Source organism: Leptonychotes weddellii, chromosome 10, assembly GCF_054177405.1.
Source record: "Leptonychotes weddellii isolate Sample4059 chromosome 10, ASM5417740v2, whole genome shotgun sequence".
Lineage (NCBI taxonomy): Eukaryota > Metazoa > Chordata > Mammalia > Carnivora > Phocidae > Leptonychotes > Leptonychotes weddellii.
This window is the reverse complement of record NC_138378.1, coordinates 115,487,027-115,506,933: the sequence shown is the minus strand read 5'-3', so window position 1 is coordinate 115,506,933 and position 19,907 is coordinate 115,487,027. Positions and strand designations below refer to the sequence as shown.

General features: G+C 49.2%; 1 protein-coding gene across 1 annotated transcript in view; it reads left to right on the top strand.

The window, feature by feature from the left end:
* The window catches only part of LPIN1 (lipin 1), a 34,416-nt gene extending 16,949 nt beyond the window's left edge, over positions 1–17,467 (top strand). The window contains exons 9-12 of the mRNA XM_081797310.1: positions 5,388–5,576; positions 10,936–11,050; positions 11,817–11,920; positions 14,766–17,467. Coding sequence (XP_081653436.1) covers positions 5,388–5,576; positions 10,936–11,050; positions 11,817–11,920; positions 14,766–14,925 — 568 coding nt within the window. The 3' untranslated portion in view covers positions 14,926–17,467. The remainder of the gene's footprint in view (positions 1–5,387; positions 5,577–10,935; positions 11,051–11,816; positions 11,921–14,765) is intronic.
* Positions 17,468–19,907: the final 2,440 nt, after the last annotated feature.

Here is a 19,907-nt window from a genome sequence, read left to right as displayed (position 1 = left end):
CTGCTTCTCCCTCTCCCACTCCCCCTGCTTGTGTTCCTGCTCTCGCTATCTCTCTCTCTGTCAAATAAATAAATAAAATCTTTAAAAAAAAAAAAAAGAAAATAGCCTGCTTGGTTATTGATTAAAAAGAAGGGGCACCTGGGTGGCTCAGTCAGTTAGGCGTCAGACTCTTGGTTTCAGCTCAGGTCATGATCTCAGGGTTGTGAGATCGAGCCCCGAGTTGGGCTCCATGCTGAGCGTGGAGCCTGCTTGAGATTCTCTCTCTCCCCCGCCCCTCCCCACGTCCTCACCTGCACTCTCTTAAAAAAAAAAAAAAAACCAACTGTAACAAATACCCGTGGAAGACATGAAACCCTCCCTCACGTTCAAATATGTTCAATAAGTACAAGGGAAGTTAAGGACTCTTTCCTAAAATATCTAGATCATTGAGCCAGTAGGTCTTTTGGGGGCTAAATCTGGACAATAATTGCTCTGATTTTGCACCTTACTTGATGCATATTTTTATATTGGTGTAACTAAAAATCGACGTGGGTGCGACAACGTAGCGACAACGAATGCTGTGGCCTGAAGAGGGCGCCGTGTGAAGCCAGGATGCTGAGAGCGGAAATCCTAATTAGCAGACTCAGTAGGATCTCTTCTCTCCTGCCCATAGCGCTTGTGCTCCCCTCCACTTGAGGTCTTCTGAGGTGACTGGGGGGCCGGGGGCCCCGGGTTCTCAAGGTGACAGCCCTTAGCTCACCCTGGATGTGCAGACCTTGTCCCCACTCCCAGTTTTGATTTCCTCATCTCTAAGATGGGAAAATTAGGCCTTGTGATCCCCGAGGTCCCTGCCAGGCCAGAAGCTTGGTGCCGCGGGTCGCAGGCTTGTGGTCACCAGGGTGTGTGCTGTCTCAGGGTGAACTTTTCGAAGCTGGGCCTCCGTGAGAACCCCAGGACTGAGCAGACGCTGATTGCAAACCAAGCCAGGCCTCTGGGGGAACCCCAGGACTGAGCAGACTCTGATTGCAAACCTGCACACCAGGGGCTGTTGTGGGTGCTGTATGGGCTGCAGGCCCCCCTCTCCCAGGGAGCTCTGGGTCCTGTAGAAGCAGATGGCACCCCTGTAACGAGGCAGTGAGGGGGTCACGCAGTGAGATGCAGATTTCTCATATGGATGTGAGGGAGAAATTAATTCTGATCGGAGGGACGAGGACTCCATGATGGTTTCAAGGAGAAGGAGGCGCTCGAGCTGAGCCTTGTTGGGCGAGCAGGGTTTCAAGAGAAGCATGCTTGTCACGGGAAGTGGGGCCGAGAGCTGAGCCTGTGCGTGGTGAACATGAAAGGGAGGCTCCGGGCAGGGGGCCTTGGAGGCCGGTCTGAGCACAAGTCTGAGTTTGGCATAGAGCCTTCCATCCTTAAGGGAGCGGGTGATTTTCCTTCCTCCAGGCCTGAAAATGGGGCTACAGAGGTCCTTTTTTCTACAACAGTGCTGCCAACTGAGGGCGATTTTGGCCTCCAGAGACCCATGGCAATGTCCGGAGACGTTTCTGGTTGTCCTCCTGGGGTGTGTCATGGACACCTAGCAGGTAGAGGCCAGGACTGCTGCTAGATGTCTCACAGTGTGGCATGATCGGGGCTTCTGCCCTGCCCCCCAACAATTATTTATCCAGTCCAAGATGTCAGGAGTGGGGAAACTTCAGCCTAGAAGCTTATCTTGGCAAATAGCCCCAAAGATAATCTTTCCAAGCTACTTTAATACCCGCCTGGGCCAAGTGTTTTAAGAGAGAGAGACAGAGGCTGGGACAGATGGAGAAACCGTTAGTTTGAAGCCTGGACGTGGAATGTTCTTTCTGGCTCTGGTATTTCCCAAGCCCTGTTGAAGGTGCTGAGATATGAGAGGGTAAGTGTGATCCGTGTGTGTGTTGTAGTCCACGTTTGCTGTCGAGGGTAGGTTTCCCCATGTGTTCTTCTGTTCCCGAAGGGCAGGGCTGGGCGGGCCGCATGCGTATCCCAAGGCCAGCCTGGGCCCAGGGTGGGAGCGCCCGCTGGGGGTGCGTTGACAGGAGGAGCGCATCCTGCTCTTCTGAGTGTGGCGTCTTACCCCGAGCGGCTCACCTGAGAGTGAGCTTTGGTGACTTGGTGCCGTTGAGCATTTGATGGCATCACAGACGGCTTTCGTGGGGGTGAAGACTGTGCCACCAACAAGCATTAACATCCACCCCACCGGACGTCTTCAAGCTGATTTTCCAGCCAAGTTTAGCAACGGCCTTTGAAGCAGAATACTTGCATGGTGAGAACAAGGCAGTGGCCTGATCAGACCATGAAATGTATTTGAAAATCAAGTTTTGAATAGAATTAGCATCTCAAGCCCCTGCAGGTGGCAGCTTTTAGGAACTTTGATGTGAAGAGCTATATACAGAGTGGGGTTTGTTTTTTTTTTTTTGAAGATTGCATTAATTAGACAGCTAAAATACAAAGATGTTTAAAAAGGTTGCTTGATTTTCAGATGCATCCCTGTATTCCAAACAAGCTGGTATTTCTGGATTCTCTTCGTCTTAAAACTTTCCTGTTTCCTGGTTTTAAAGGATGTATTTATTAAGCAAGTGTAGAGACGAGGACCTTGGTGGAACAATAAGCCGGGTTGGAAGTGGGTAGTTTGTATTCGCTCATGTAGCAAATATTTACTAAGTGTCTGTGACTTGCTGAGCACTGTTTTTGGCACTGGGGTTACAGCAAGGAATGAGACAAAGTCCCTGCCCTCGGGGGTCTTATGGATTCATGGGAGATACTGTCAAACAAGGAACTATTCTCTAATATTAGTGACGAGTGCCATTAGGAAAAATAAAGCAGAGCAGAGATTCAGTGTCTGGAGTGAGGGTAAGCGAAGGGTGTGTTTTATTAAATAGAGGGGCAAGGGAGGGGTCCTCTGGGGAGGTGATGTGAGGGGAAGGAGGGAGCGAGCCTGAGGTGTGGGGAACAGTGTTCCAGGCGGGAGGAACAACACATGCAGCTGCCCAGCGCAGGAATGAGCATGGTGCCTCACAGGACTGGCAGGGGCACCTTCTGGTAAGCGGGAGTGACGGAGCAGATCGGATTGGAGAGAGGGGCGGGGACCAGGTCTCGCCAGCCCTGTAGGTCATGGCAAAAAATTTGGATTATATCTGGGGGACATAACAAGATTCTGAAGGGTTTTGAGCATGATGGGAGTGGGTTTTGAGTTTTCCTTCTGTGTGCACACGTGGTGTGGGGGGCCGGGAGCTGATTTAGGCTGCTGTGGGAGGAGAGTAGGACAGGAGGCCCTGTCCCAGAGGTGTGGACGAGGACTGTGGCGGCGACAGGGGACTTGGAGGGTGGTTTGGGGTCCTTGTTGGGGTGGAATGAGGGGGCCTGCTGATGTGTGGGGGGCTGGGGGGGTGGTTGTGAGGAGAAGTAGAAACCCAGGTGGTCCTGAGGTTTGGCCTCACACCTGGGCCAGCGAGAGAGTGCCGCGTGCTGAGTGGGGAGGTCGCGGCAGGAGCACCTGCGCATGTTTGGCTGTGGGCACGTCACATGGAGGGTACTGTCCTGTACCCCGTGAGTAATGGGGGGTTTGCAGCTGCATGTGTTGGCCTGGAGATTAAGAGAGGGGCCTGGACTGGAAGTATAAATTCAGGAGACAGCCATGTATAGATGGTGTTTAAAAATGTTAAGTGTGTTTTATTTAGTCCAATATAGGGAGACTATTACTATCTAAACATGTAATCAATATAGAAATTCTTAATGGGATAGATCTTCTATTCTGTTTTTATAGTAGGCCTCTGAAACATGGTATGTATTTTATATTAACAGGACATCTCATTTTGGACACTAAGCTTTCAGGGGTTAAAAAAAGTGAAATGAAGTCCTAATAAAGTAGTAAAGTTGTGTTTAACAGAAGAATAATCCTGTGATCTCTTTTTCACTCCCAACACTGAGGACACCCAACGCATGGGGCTGTCACACGGAGCAATTCTGAAATTCTCTGTAGAGACCACCTGGGTGTCTCAACAATTCAATCCAGGTCTGACCCCAACTACCCGGAGGTAGGATAGACCCTACAGGTTAGGGGCTCAGGCCCACAAGACAGCTCCCATTTTAGACACCAGCTGTAAGTAGGAGGTCCCTGGCTTATCCCCACTTTTGCCCTCCTTGGCTTCAAATCAGGGGTCCCCACAACCCCTCGTCAGGTTTAATAATTTGCTATAATGACTCACAGAACTTAGGCAAACACTCCGGTTTATTCTAAAGGCTACAAATGAACAGCCAGATGAAGAGGTACATGAGGTGAGGTCTGGAAGGGTCTCCCCTCCATGGGGTTGGGGTGTGTCTTAGCACATGGATGCATTCCCCTACCTTTCTGAACCCTGAACCCCATTATTTAGGGTTTTTGTGGAGGTTCATTATGTAGGCATGATTGATCAAATCATTGGCCATTGGTGATTGAGTTCAACTTCCAGCCCCTCTCCCTTTCCCAGGATTTGTGTGTGTGTGTGTGTGTGTGGTGGTGGGGCTGAAAGTACCAACACTCTGATTGCATGGTTGGTTCCTATGGCAACCAGCCCCGCCCTCCAAGGACCACCTCAGTAGCATAAACTCAGGTTGGAGGGAGGGGCTTTTTTCGAATAATATACGGCTTGTTACAAGGGCTTAGAAGCTCTATGCTGGGATCCGAGATGAAGAGCACATACATCTGTATTATATCACAACATCATCAGTATTGTATACCGCTTTGGCTTGGGTGTGGCATTTAGAGCCTTCGGGGAGTGGGTGTGATCCCCTAGGGAGCTAGGTGCTGAGGAGGACAGTGCCCCCAGGACCCCAGGATTGTGCACGTGGAGCCTGGTTGGAGACAGAGCCAGGGGACCTGTGTGGGAAGCCGAGGGACGGAGGTGTTCCAGAGGAAGGGGTGCGGCCAGGCAGTCTGTCCATATGAGAACTGTGGCATCGCAGGGACCTACGGGGCCAGCGAGGCAGGGGAACGAGTGTGCTTGGAGTGGGTTGACGGGGTGAGATGTGCAGTGAGTGCAGATACACAGCCCTTTGAAGGAGTTTTGCTGCCAAGGGAACGGGGGGATGGGATTTGGTCCGGAGAGAGGGAAATCCTTCGGTGGGTACAGGCAGGTTGGCCAGTTGGCACAGAGCCTCAGTTTCCCTAGCAGTGAAGAGGAGGGAAAATACCTACCGGAACAAAGTTCTCGAAAGGATTAAAGCAAGTGAGGGAAGCGAAAGTGCTTAGTAAGGGACCGTGAAATGCATTCAGGCTTTGTTCTCAATGCAAAAGAATATTTCTAGAATGTGGCCTTCGGCTGGGGAGGGAAGCTTGCAGCAGTGTCATTCCGTGTGAAACATTCGGGTTAGGGTTTGTGAACGCAGAACCGTTCTGTGGTGTGATGCCATGACATGCGAATGCTTTGTCTCTTTTTCAGAAATGGCTATAAATTTCTCTACTGTTCTGCGCGGGCCATCGGGATGGCCGACATGACGAGGGGCTACCTGCACTGGGTCAACGAGAGGGGCACGGTGCTGCCTCAGGGGCCCCTGCTCCTGAGCCCAAGCAGTCTCTTTTCGGCCTTGCACAGGTATGGCGCTCGGCTCAGCCACCTCCCGCCCCAGAGCTGCGGGCCCGTCCAGGCCCCCTCGCCTCCTCCCCGGGAAGTGTTGGCGAGAAGAGCCTCTCAACCGCTCTGCTGCAACCCGTATCCCTGCCCCACAGTGGGCATCAGGAAGGTCACCCTAAAATGCAGGTCTGGCTCTGTCCCCCTGGCCTCACCCTTCATTAGCTCATCACGGCTCTCGGGATCAAGTCCAGATTCATTCGCTCGGCTCACGTGACTCTTCCTGACTTCCCCCTGCCCTCCTTTGCAGTTCTTAAAACTCAGTCACGCTGAACTGCCCCCGTTTTTCCAGAACAGTGTTTCTACTACAAGCCTGTGCACCTGCTGTCCTCCCTTAGAGGGCGGCTGCCCCGCTGGCGTGGCCGGGCTGAGTCCTAGTGATTCTGAGAATCAACTTGCATTCCGTCTAATCGGGGACCTGGGCTGGGTTAAGTGGCCCCTCTACCTGCCACCACCACCTACCTGGCCCTTGGCTCCCAGAGGAGTTGTCCTTTCTGGGAGTTGTGCTCACACATTTTGTTGTTGTTGTTGTTGTTGTTTTTAAAGATTTTATTTATTTATTTGAGAGAGAGTGAGAGAGCAGGAGTGGAGGGGAGGGGCAGAGGGAGAGGGAGAAGCAGGCTCTCCGCTGAGCAGGGAGCCCAATGTGGGGCTCGATCTCAGGACCCTGAGATCATGACCTGAGTTGAAGGCAGACGCTTAACTGGCTGAGCCCCCTGGCGCCCCCCCGTGGTTTGGTTTACTGGTCCTCTGATGATCACTAGCCAATGTCTGATTACCCCCCTCTCTTCACCATCACAGCCTCATTCAGAGAAGTTGAGCCAAACTAAGTCTGGCCCCCCTGGGGTGGGAGAGGAGAAGACAGGGCTTCCCTGTACCCTGAGGCCCAGGGCAGCTTCCCAGGCTCCTCTCAAAGCATCATCTATTGTGGTCATAACAGGACGTTGGTTCTGCCAAAGGCTGGTTCTAAGTATCAGATAGTTCTGTCTTCAAGACCCAGCGAGAGGCTCTGCCTCAATTTGAGGACCAGCTTACCTGCTTCCTGCTGCTCACCATGCAGACAGCAGAAAAATCCAGATGGACCCCAAGCACCATGTTGGTTCCTCTTAGGTGTTTTTCCTCAGCTTTGCAGATACCTTTTCCATCGCAGCTTTGTTTTGTGTGATTTGTAATTTTTTTCTTGTGGTAAAAGATCTCACACTGAAACTTGCGCATTCTGTGGAGGAAATTCAGGCAAACCTCTGGATGCCATAGTGTGTTTTAAATCCCTAGAGCTGTCCTGACAGCGTAGGCCTCCGTAGAATCTGGATGGTAATGAAATGGGGTCCCTGATGTATGTCGACCGTTTGTAGCAAGCGACTCACTGTCACGTGTTAAGTACTGCGGATTTGCAAGGTGAGGCAAACGTTGACATTATTACTTTAATACCCGACCACTAAATACACATTTAAGGTGATCTTTTTCACTTTTTTCTTATTTAAATACCACTGTCCAAGATCGATCAAAAGTGATCGATCTTAGACAGTGAGGAATCACTAAACCAAACAAGGACTCCTCCAAGTGTGTGTTCCCTCTCGGAGCTGGAGGGGCTCCTGACAGATACGGCCAACAGCCTGGTCCTTCCAGCACCACATTCTAGCCCGAGCCGTTCTCTGTGTCAGCCGTCCTGCAGAGCTTCTAGAATTGATGGGCATGTCTGCCATGAGCCAGAATGACCTTCCCTAGCAAGATGCTTTCATTGGGTGCACTTCTGATGATACTGCCTGGGTCTCAACTGGAATGAAGGCGGATCCACATGGTGGGCGGAACCCAGTCGGCAGGTGGGGACGGGGAGCCCCAGGCTCTGCTTGGCGACTGGCTGGTGGTGTGACCAGCCGGTGCCTCCCTGTCCTGAGTCTGTGTCCTCAGCTGCTGAATGCGATCTCAGGTGTCACCTTTCAGCCCTGAAATGCTATGATTCTAAGAAACATGTCATGTCAGAGAAGTTGAGGGAATGTTTTTCCCACACCTCATCTTTTGGTCCAGGAGCTTCTCCTTTTAAAGTGGAAATTGGCTTTGAGTTTTCGTTACCTGCCCTCTTGTGTTTCAGCGGCAGGGCAATTCAGATCGTTTTCACAAAGCCTCTGTGAGTACAGCACACTTTGCTGATACGTGTGGCTCAGTCTCATAGCGGGGGGTGGGGGGGCTCACTGACAACAGGCAACTCGCCTTTGCTGAGCCCCAAGACTGGGTTACTGGGCAGATGTGAAATTCCGGAGTTTGGCAACAACAGAGCCTCCAGCTCTGAGAAGGAAGAAGCTGTTTCACAAGTAACCACGTTTTTCCCTTTGGCATTTTCTGAGGTGCTCTGAGACTTGGATAAATGACATTTTGTTGTTCGCTGGAGTAAAATTACCTCAAGGGTGAGTTAGGACCAGGGATTATTTGCACATTCAGATCACCGAAGACCTAGGCTGTGCCAAGGAGCAATCTGGATGCTCACCTCAGTACTTGTCAGCAGTCCGCACTGCTTCCTCCCAGCGTACCTTACTGCCCACAAGGAGCCTTGCACGGGGCCACGGGGCCACGGGTCGTCTTTTACTGGCCACTGCGCTCTATACTCACGCAGACATCCTCCTCCCCGCCTGCCACACACTCACACACTCGTGCCCGGGGCATGTGCTTGTGTGTGTGTGTGTGTGTGTGTGTGTGAGATAGAAATTGAGATTGGAGCAGGAAGCTGAATTTGGATGGTTTCCCCTGAGTGGATTGAAGTTTGAGACTCAATCACAGTCAGCCATAGGGTCCTGAGATACAGAATGTAAAACCCTTTTAGTGTTACATTTAGGGAAGGCTCCGGAGTCCACGGAAGTCCCTGCAGAGCCAGGACCAGCCCTGGGGTCTTGTGATACTCAGGTTGATAGTTTACCACCACCACCACCACCATCATCATCATCTAAATTACATTTTGAGTAGGCACAGAAGGATATTTCTAAAATACATGCAAGGTATAAATGATAATCAAATAGTGAACAGCAGTGTACCTACTACCATCCAGCTAAAGCAGAAGGTCAGACCGTTCCCTTTGAAGTCCTAGACCCTCCCATCCCTCCTCACCGAGTAGTGACAGTAGCCACTCTCCCTGAATCTTGTGTTAATCATTCCCTGCTTTTTGGAACAGTTCTATCGCGTATATTTGTGATCCTGACCAATATGCTTAATTGTGCGCATGTGTGGCCTTCACGTAAACATATCATATGTTCTTCTGGAGCTTGCTTTTCTCGCTCAACATTATGTTCCCATGACTGTTGAGTAGAGTTGTGACTCATTGCTTTTACTTCTGTGTGGTATCCTGTTGTAGGACGACCACAGTTTATCCATCCTACTGCTGATGGACGCTTGGGTCATTTCCAGGATTTTACCGTTAAAAGCAGTTTCTTGTGTGTCTGCACTGGGGGACAGGGGCACTAGGTACTCCAAGGTACACACTTAGGATTGGAATTGCTGGCCATAGAGGATGCACATATTCAGCATCATTAGGTCATTCCGAACTGCTTTCCAAAGTAGCTGAACCAATTTATGCACTGACAGTGGGGTGTAAGCACTCCCCTTGTTCTGCTTTCTTGCCAACACGTTGTCAGCCATTTACATTTTTGCTAGTCCGGTGGGTGTGAAATGTCTCTCTTCGTACCTTTATGGGGCCATTTGGGCTTCATCTTCTGTGAAGTGCCTGCTCAAGTGTTTTCCCAATTTTCTTTTTGATATGTGTGTGATGGATTCTATATATGTAACCTTTCTTAAGAGCGTTGCAAAGAGCCTTCCCCAGTTTATGGCTTGTGATGAACATAAATTCTTCTTTTCATGTGCTTGAACATATCATTTCCCCTGTAGTTTATGCTATTTGTGTATTAAAAACGGCTTCGCTGGCTGTGGGCAGGAAGAGAGGCTCCTATTATTTTATCCAAAGGTGTTGCCTTTCATGTTTGAGTGTGTAATCCACCAGGAATTGATTGTTGCATATTAAGTGCAGGAGAGGCCCATTTTCTCTCTTTTTTTGGTTTCCCTTCTAGGGATGTTCAGTTGTCCCACCATCATTTGGTGAAATGATGGCCCATTTCCTCTTGCTTTGAGCTGTCATTGTGCTCATAAATCAAGTGTCCATAAATGTGTGATTTGGTTTCTGGCCTTTGCTCTTCTTGTGTAATTGTGACGATCAAGTTTTATAAAGACATACAGACAAAATCCTGTCGAGAGGTTGATTGAAATTACAATGAATCTGTACATCAGTTTAGGGAGAGTCAGTATCTCCTTGTAATACTGAGTCTTCCAATTCACCTATATGGTGTATTTTTTCATTTAGGTCTTCCCTAATGTATTTCAATAAAGCTTATAATTTTAACCATAAAAGTCTGGCATATCTTCTATTAGGTTTATTCCTAGACATTTTAAATTTTAAATTTCTATTTACGGAATTACATTTTTACCTGTTTGTTTCTTCTGATGCATGAAAGTGCAGTTGATTTTTGTTCATTAATTTTTTTTGTACACTGATTTTATAGCCAGCAATCTTATTGATCTCTTATTAATGATGATTATTCATCTGTAGATTCTCTTTTTTTAATGTATTTTTTTTTTTTTTTTTTTTGTGAATAGCGACAGTTCTCTTTCCTTCCTTTCCAATCCTCGTAACTATGTCTTCCTTCCGTCACCGTGCCAGGGAGGACCCGCCACACAGTGTTGGGTTGAATTGGTGGTAACGGCTACCTGTTGTTTCACTGTTAACTGGGCGTTCGCTGTGGGTTTAGAGTATGCCCTGCTATTCCGGGTTTAAGATTTTTCATCTTGATGAGATGTTGAATTGTACCAAACACCCTGTCTGTGTCTATTAATATGGTATGTTTTCTCCTCCTTCAATCTGTTAATGGGTTAGACTACATTCATTGGTTTAAAGTATTGAATTGCTCTTGCATTCCTGGAATAATACTTCTGTGCTTTGCTGCTGCAGTCAGTTTGCATATGCATATTTATTTAGGATGTTTGCACTGCCATTCATGAATGAGATTGGCCCACACTTTGCTTATGCTTTTCTTCTTTCAGTTTTGTTTTTGAGGCTACGTTAGCCTCATAAAACGAGTTTGGAGATGTTCTCTCTTCTCCTACGTCTGGAATTCTTTGTTGCTTGGGTGACTGGTGGAGGTCTTTAGTAAAATTACTTGTCTTTAGCATTTTCTTTGTGGGAAGACTTGAAAGTATGGATTTACCCTCTGTGAATTTAGAAATAGTTTGATGATAATGAAGCTTCTTCTCTCAAGCTGATCCATTATTTATTTATTTGTTTTAACAGAGAAGTGATTGAGAAGAAGCCAGAGAAGTTTAAAGTCCAGTGTTTGACAGACATCAAAAACCTGTTTTTTCCAAACACAGAGCCCTTTTATGCTGCTTTTGGAAACCGACCGGCTGTAAGTAGTAGATTGGGTATATAAAAGAGCTCTTGAAATTACCGCCTTTTCTGACAGCAGTCATCTGAAAGGTGGGTCTCGACTCCATGGGGAGCCAGATTCCCATCTTGCTAGAAATAGCTGTAAGGAGATTTTCAATTATCTCATGGCCTCTAGTTTTCTTTGAAGATTGGCTGGTGGGTTTCAGTCTAAAGCTTGAAATGTGGGACTAGAAACTTCAAATTCCAAATCACTTGCCAGTTTAGTAGAACAAGAACGAAAGGATTAGACCCTTTCTACCAGAAGGGAACCGCAAAGCCAGGCCTTAGCACCATGGTGAAATTTGGCATCGCAAGTTTTCAGAGCATTGTTGCATATGGTAAAAGAAGTGCTTTGAGATTTTATGTGTACTACCCAAATTTGTGGGAGAGTTTAGCATTCTGGATAATATAGTTGGGTACTAACTTCCCAGTAAGAAAATTCCCCTTTTGAAACTCATGCCTGAAAAAGTGGGTCAGAGAATAGCCTTAAGGGGTGTAAGAATTGCAGGGGGATGTGGTAGGTTGTTTACTCATTAGCTCAGCTCTTGAACGGATGAACGCACGGAGGCCCTGAGGGGGGAACTGATTTAATAATTTCACATCCAGACATACTTTTTTCTCTGCACTACTTGGAAGTAGAGTTCTGGTTAATGAAAATTTTATAATATTGCATCAAATCTGAAATACCCGTATTTGTGTTTATAATGCGCTTTTTTTTCCCCTAATTTATACTTTCCCAAATATAGGATGTGTATTCATATAAGCAAGTAGGAGTGTCTTTGAACAGAATATTTACTGTCAATCCCAAAGGAGAACTTGTACAGGAACACGCAAAGACCAACATCTCCTCGTGAGTACTGTGCACGTTCTGTGGGATTGCTGTGTCCTTACGTTGTTAGGAGTCTCGATCTTGGAAAGATGTTTTACAGTTTACACTCTGCCTTTTTGTTGCCTATATTTTCATTTTTAATTCCTACAAAGAGAATATAGTTTAACTCCTGGTAGTTTGTCCAAAACTTAATTTTTGGACAATCTGCATTAAATCAGGCCCCCTCCGAGTCAACAATTTAAACCAGTGGTTAGGTTCTGCTACTGAGTGGAATTGAATGAATTTCAAAACTAGTGGTTTCGATTTGCCAAGTCAGGACTGAAAGCTTAGTGTGCAAATTGGAAATGTAATCGAATTGAAATATCATGTGAAGCTGTATTTATGGACGAGAAACTCTGTGTGCCTTCACACACTGACCTGCCACACTGCTCTCACCAGAAATCGTCAGAATTCCTCTCATACTTGTGGTTGGAGCCGAGGCTCCCTGGGCAGTGGGCTGAATTGGGCTCCTGTCTGAAATGAGGCAGCCTGGCCGGCTGTAGAATCTCCCTTGACTTGGGTGTGCTTCGCTCTGGGTCCTAACTTGTGAGAGTGGAGAGCATTTTCTCAGGCCTTGTGTTGGTGAGTGTTGCCCACCGGGCGTTTTAGGTAGGTGAGAGATTTAGGTTCCTCCTAGAGCCCATTTTCACTTCCAAGATGATCCTTATGCCCGTTCAAGCTTACTTTAGCCTAAATGAGGGCGGTTGTAGGCTGGAGGGGGCCCTGGGGCCCGCCCCACACACCTCCTTCCCCCAGTCATGCCTGTTCCTAAGCAGTTCTCAAGATATGCGGGGAGAGAGAGGAGGATGGAGCCAAGAGCCTCCTCCATCCTTCAGAACAGGAGGCAGTGCCGGGCCCCCTCCGGGCTGGCGGAACAACAGCAGGGACGGATTCCTTCCTTACCCCGGCCCCAATGGCATCGGGGGCCCGCTCTCCCGCATTCCCCAGCGCAGCACCCTCCCATGTGAAAGGGTTTCCTGGTCGGGGGAAGGTCGAAGAGAACTCTCTTCAGGGTCAGAAAGCACCTGAACTGATGAGACACTGCCCAGAAATGGCAGCAACCCGGTGGCAGGTCTGTCACAAGGGATGTGGCAGGAGGGGTCCCAGCCCCCGTGAGGGTTTACCCCGGAGCCCTGTGGGGTTATCTCATTCCTGAGACTCTGGGGTTCAGGCGCCTCGGCTCGGGGTGGATCTCTGTGTGGGAGGAACTTGGCGCCTCGTCATCTCATGCTGGGCCAGGACACGAGGACCTTCCTGGGGGGGGAGTGCCCCCGTCCCCTGGAGAGCACACGCTCTCTCTGGCACCAAACTTGGGATGGTCAATTCGGATCCTGGGACACTGTGTCTGAGAAATCAGATGGATAGGGGGCCCGGGCGGACGGGGAGTGTCAGCGCTCACTACCGTGGTTTGTGACTGTCTGTGTGGGAGCTCTGTTTGCTCCCAAGGGCCTGTGTGCGAGAGGGGTGCAGATGGGGCCTGGCCAGCACCCAGAGCACTCAGCAGTTTGGATCTGGTGCCTGCCGCACACCCTGACGACGCGCCATGAACTGTTCCCCATGGGGAGGGGCCGCGTCCCACAGCCACAGAACTCAAAGAAATAGGTCTTCAGGCCAGGAGGTACTTTAAAAATTTGTTTTAATCCCCAGGAAAGACGTAATTCTTGCTTGTTAGGGGAGATTTTCCCCATTCTGTGCAAGCACGATGTTCCTCATAAGCCCTTTGAGGGTCCTTTATTAAATACACACTCTCATCCTTAGTTAATAAGGTATTTGATGCCTCAGAACATGCTAATTCCTGGAGTTTGTTTCGAAAGCCCTTTTTGGTTTTTAGCAAATTGGAACTGGAGAGGGACCCCGTGGCTGTCAGGGAGGACTCTGGGGACATGTGGAGAGGCCTGGGCTTGTCAAAATTTCTCGTTGGAGGCGCCCAAAGGTCTGAAAATGCATGTTCAGTACAGCAACTTTCTTTTTGTAGTATAGGCCAAAGAGACGAAGACACAACATCTTGGGAATACACAGAAAATGGAGGGAGAGAATATTGCGGGGAACGTTGAGAAACACCCATCTAGTCCAACTCCATATTCCATAAAGATGAAGGGCCTGAGGCCAAGAGAGGGCAAGACACTTGCCCAAGGTTACATAGCAAGCTTGGTGGGATTGGATCCCAGGTCTCTTGTCCCTCGTGCTAACTAAGGCTTCTTCCCTAAGGCTAATAATTAGCGAGGGCTAACGTTAATAATGGATGTTGAATAAATTCACTGAGCACCGAATATGAGTTATTTTATTGTCACATATGTTATTCTATTTAACTCTCATGGGGACACAGGGTCAGTTTTCTTTTCCTTTCCTTTACAGTTGAGGAGATTGTGGCTTAGAAGGGATGAAGCCATTTGCCCAAGGTCACTCAGCTGGTAAATGGCAGAGCTGAAGGTCAAGTCTGTATCTCCTTAGCCCAAGGCCCAGGGTCATCTCCTTGCACAGTGGAGCAGTCTCTGAGGCTTTATCTGTGATTCCTCCCCCCAGGCTTGGACATCCGCTGCCACGCTGATTTCCTCCCATCCCCCAACTCCCGCTTGTCCCCCTTCTTCGGTCTTTCAAGCAAAGTCAGGTTTCACCCGCTTGCCCGTGGGGCCTTCTGTGAGTCCTGCTTGGCACACTCGTTGATTTCCTGTTAATTAGCAAGGAACTATTCTAGAACAACTGCCAGTGTGTTAAGCAGGGTGGTCTGTTCCCCGGGGCTGTGGATCTCTCCTAGCTTCCAGGCACAGCGCAGGGGACCTGGCCGGGGGTCCCTTGGAGGCAATGACGTTGTCCATTCTCCCTCCAGCTACGTGAGACTCTGCGAAGTGGTTGACCACGTTTTCCCATTGCTGAAAAGAAGCCATTCTTCAGACTTCCCCTGCTCAGATACCTTCAGTAATTTCACCTTTTGGAGAGAGCCACTGCCACCTTTTGAAAACCAGGATGTTCATTCTTCCTCAGCATAAAATGTTGCAAGCAACCTCCTGACATCATGTGAAGACCAGCACCCCCGATTAAAGGACAGGTTTTGGGAGCCACAGAGCAGAAGCTCGGGAGCCTGATGTGCGGTCATTTGCTTAAGAGCAGAGAAATCTGAGGGGACTTTCTCTCACTTCCCCGTGGCCCCCAGGGGTGGACATTTCTTAGTGAAATACAAAGGGTGTACTTTATAGACGAGGCGTTGGGTGCACTCAGAGCGGGAAGGCATCCCTTGGTGGTGGCTTCAAGCCAGTTGCCACGCTGCCCTGCCCCGTCCACTCTTGCGGTCCTTTACCGGTTCCTGGGCAGAGGTGGCCGCCAGGGGGTCCCCGCCGATGACCGTTCGGTTGAGGCACGCCAGATGCACGGGACTTTGGTAGAGGAGGGGCCCATTTCCATCCGTGGTGGTGTGTGCTGAGGGGCCCGAGACGTGCCTCTGCGGGGTCTCCACCCTCACTGTGCTGGCTCGGCCCGGGGTGTCTCCCTGTAGTATTCGCCGACAGGGCTGATGGTGAGGCCATAAATTCTTTAATTCCTTTGATTAAAGATAACCTAGATAGTTGGTATATTTCCCCCCATTTTTGTGGCCCAAGGCTGGAATATCTATGCCTTAATGCATCTGTGGCAGGCCTTTTATTTAGAATGTGCTTTGTCCAGCTCTCTCTAACTTTGCAATGCCTTAAATTCAGATTATAGTAAGCATTCCTAGGCAGCATTGGAATGAGCTCCACACTCTGCCAGCCCCCTTCTCCAGCCACGTGGTGCTGTAAACGTGGGTTCGAACAGAGCTCACGCCATGTGGTGGTGATGTCGATTTCTCTTGGGAGCTCTCGAAAGAAACTAGGTGGTTTTACGAAAATCGCTTCAAGACGTTATGTTCTTTGTAGATACTCTTATTTATTACTGTACTCTGATTGGGTTATTGTTATGAGCATTTTAGCCATAGTCTTTCTATTATAACTGTCATGAATACATTAAAACGATAGAGATGTTAGACTATCCAAAGAGCCTTATTCTGTATATCTCATAACACTGACCTTCTTTTGGAGCTTATGGGTAATACTTTTTATTTTCCTTTGCTTTTCCTGCTCGAGTTAAGGGCAAGTGGATAAGTAATAATTCGAGTGACATTCTTTACGTTGGCAGAAGATGATTCCTTTCCTTGTTTATAAAATTGGCTTCTGGAGAGAATAATTTGAAAAGTGAAAGAACTATTTTGGTAAAAGATTTTGCTTTACTTTTTGAAGTATTATTTTTTTAAAGAGTGTTTTACTCCAATGATTGCAAATGCTTTCCTATTTAAATCGCCTTGTTAGAGTCAGAACCTGCAACAGTTGAATGAAATTTTACTCTTTCTGTGAAAGAAAATCCAGAGGTGTTGCCTTCCTTGCAGCTGCTGGGCTCCGTTAGTGAGGGGTGCCTTCACGGAACTGTCCGCCTGGCGCGACGGAGAAAGGCAAACATACGTGTGTTGTCGGTCACAGACTTGCCTAGAATCGGAACGTGCATGCACAGACTCCCTTTTGGAGGCATTAAAAATAATTAAAAATAGTTCTGCCTTAACTACTCTGGGCTTGTTCATTAGTGACTTTTAGAGGCTGCATTAATTCTGTCATGAGGGTATTTCGGGGTGAACTTGAAGTGTTGTGAACTAAGCATAAGGTCACATGCCTGCAGAGGCTGACACAGTTTGTCCCCTGCACTGGGGAGGATCCGGCTTTGAGGAGGGGTGGTGTGTCCCACGTCGTGCCATCCTGCGTACCCTTCATCAGGACGACCAGCGGCAGTCACTCTCCACGTGGACGTCGGAGAGCTTGCAACCCTGCATTCCTAGTTTTGACATACCTTACACCTCCGCACCGCTGCACTCCGAAACAGAGCATGCCCTCCAGGAGGTGACACGCTCAGATGTGTGTCCCCTCCAGCGTGTGACCCCTGGAGGGGCTGTGACATTCGCACCTGCCTTGTGGCTTCCGAAAATGAGATTTGTACGTGGCTGCACTCATGCATCTATCAGCTGGTTTTTCTGTACTTACACACTTACTACCCAGTAACCTTGTGGTCATGCTGCGTCTGGACCACACATTTCACAGTTGCCCTGTGGAGATGAGTCCCTCCACATGGCATCATCAGATGATCATCCCGTGTGACGAGGGGAAACACACATACCTGGTACATGGACAAATGATTACACCTTCACAGGGAAACTCCCTTTTCACTTCTAGGTTGAGATCACCGCTTTAAATATATTTAATTTACAGCACTTGGTCTGTACTTGTGTATGCTGGCACGATGATCCCAATCACTGTAAGCCCTACGGTGTCGTGCTGGCTGCAAAGCTAGAAAACATTGTAATAAAGGAGATGGATGAGCCATTTCTCTGGAAATCAGGCGTGTGAATTTTAAAGTTTTTTGGTAAGTTATTAAGTTTCTTTCTAGTGTGTGATATCAAACATTTTTATTCTCTACTCAAAAAATCCTTAAGGCTATGAACTGTTTATTATTTGGAATAAAAGAGCCAGTCTTTTCCTTTGGTGCAGTACTGACCCTCCGTAAGCACGGGGGAGGGGGGAGAGGGGGAGGCTGGGGGAGGCTGTGTCCGGGGCCCGTCCTCCCAGTGGGAATTGCTTGAGAGCAGAGTGGGCTCAGTTTAGTGTGGTGCATGCAGGTTCCTCCAGGGCTTGGCCCATGATCGATGTGTCACACAAGCAGGCTCTGGTCTGTGTTCTTGAATGAGCTGCTCCGTCAGGTGCAGCCGCAAGAGGAGACACAGGAGAGGCTCAGGAAACCAAGTTCATTATACCTGAGTATAATGACATGGGAGGCACTTCATGCTTGCAGTGCCCCGTGGGGAAGCCCCAGGGTGGTCAGGAGGCAGAAGTGGCTGGAACGAGGTGAGAGCCTAGGCCAGAGCCTTTTCTGGGCTTTCCAAAGGAGAGCCAGGGCAGGACAGGGTGTCCAGCTTGAATTATTTCCGCAGCCTCCAAGCTGGAGGGGTGGTCCCTGGTGGGCCGGTGCCCAGCCCTGGGATGTTTAAGGCAGAGGAATGTTGGCTTCTGGGCGTGCAGAGCAGACAGGAGGGTTGGCTCTGGATGGGTCGGTTGGCATGTTACTGGCGAGCCCCAGCTGGGCCCCTGGCTGCCTCTGGGAAGTGGCCTGCCAGGCTCTCCCCAGCCAAAAGGGCTCTCAGATGTCAAAACACTGTAATAATACACAGAAAATAGAAGTATAAACTGTGCAGGTTCCCTCGCCTCACATTCCCTGTCCTCAACTTTTGGACTCTTCTCTGTGCTATACCTGACTCATTTCCCTTAAATTTTTATTTAAATTCTGGTTAGCATACAGTGTAGTGTTAGTTTCAAAGGTGCAGTTTAGGGATTCAGCACTTACCTGCGGCACCTGGTCAGCAAGTGCCTTCCTTTTTTTTTTTTTTAAAGATTTTATTTATTTATTTGAGACAGAGAGAATGAAAGACAGAGAGCATGAGAGGGAGGAGGGTCAGAGGGAGAAGCAGACTCCCTGCCGAGCAGGGAGTCCGATGTGGGACTCGATCCAGGGACTCCAGGACCATGACCTGAGCCGAAGGCAGTCGCTTAACCAACTGAGTCACCCAGGCGCCCCAAGGTCAGCAAGTGCCTTCCTTAATCCGGGGGCACCTGGCCGGCTCTCTTGCCTTTTTTTTTAAGATTTTATTTATTTGAGAGAGTGCGCGTGCAGGAGCGGTGTGGGGGAGGGGCAGGGAGCGAGGGACAAGCAGACTCCGCGCTAAGCACAGAGCCCGATGCGGGGCTCGATCTCACCACCCGGAGACCATGACCTGAGTGGAAATCAAGAGTTGGATGCTTAACCGACTGAGCCACCCAGGAGCCCCGCTCTTTTCATTGAATCAGTCAAAACCCTTGGCTAGTTTGCACAGATGACTTGAAAACGGTCCTAATTCTTACTGATTTTGTGCAACCTTGGCATGCCGAGACATCCTGTTGATTCACCTGCATCAGCCTAAGTGTTTTGGGATAAATGTTTAAGCGTAGGGGTCCCTAAATGCGTAAAAGACGGCTATCCGGGGCCCCAGGCCGAGCTTCTCTCGAAGCCAGAACCGAGCAGGCCATCTGGGCGACTCAGAGTTAATGCTTCTGTATCTTGAAAACAAAACAAGCCCCTTCACGTAGCTGAACATCACAGATTTATCCCACCTCTGATTTCAGACTAGAGACTCTTTTATCTGTAAAGTAAAAATCAGCATGAGCTGGAGTCTCTGGCCCGGTGATCGCCACCTGTTCCCGCCCTTGGCCACTCTCCTCTCAGCGGTCCCCTAGGCTATGCTGTTTCCATTCGGTGCTGTAGGCGGCTCTCACACACGCAGGATAGCTAGTTCGGCAGCTTGAATTTCCCCAGTGTCTCAGCTGTAACCACCTGAATATTTAAAATACTTTCTATCTGGGTCTTCGAAATTGACACAGCCGGCCGGATTCACCAGCCCTTTCATTGGAGCCCGGGGCACACGGACGGTGGGGCCAGTGCCCGTCAGCGCTGGGCCTCAGAGCGCCCTTTCCCACAAAGGGGAATGGCGTGCGGCCCTGGTGCAGCCCTGGGACATAGTCATGGTCGTGGAGGAAAGTTAAGCAGGCCTCACTAAAATGAAAAACCGAACTCCTTTGGAATCTGGATTTCCTGGTTGTAGCGGGAGTGTTGTTCTAAGCAGCTGTTCAGGAGAGCTGTGTCATATCACCCATCACTCATCCCTCTTCCTCCCTTTGTACGTCTGTACTTTGTCTTCAGATGGGGGGTGGGGGGGCTGGGTGGAGCGGGACTGCCCTGCTTCCACGGGCCTGGGGGTGGTGGGAGGGCATCCCGTCTCTGCACCAAACAGAAGTGCTCAAAACGCCCATTGTGCCTCCCTCCTGCTTCTGATGCCTTTCCCCACTCCTGCTCCAGCCCGAAGCGGGGGAGCATCCCTGCGGTGGCAGGA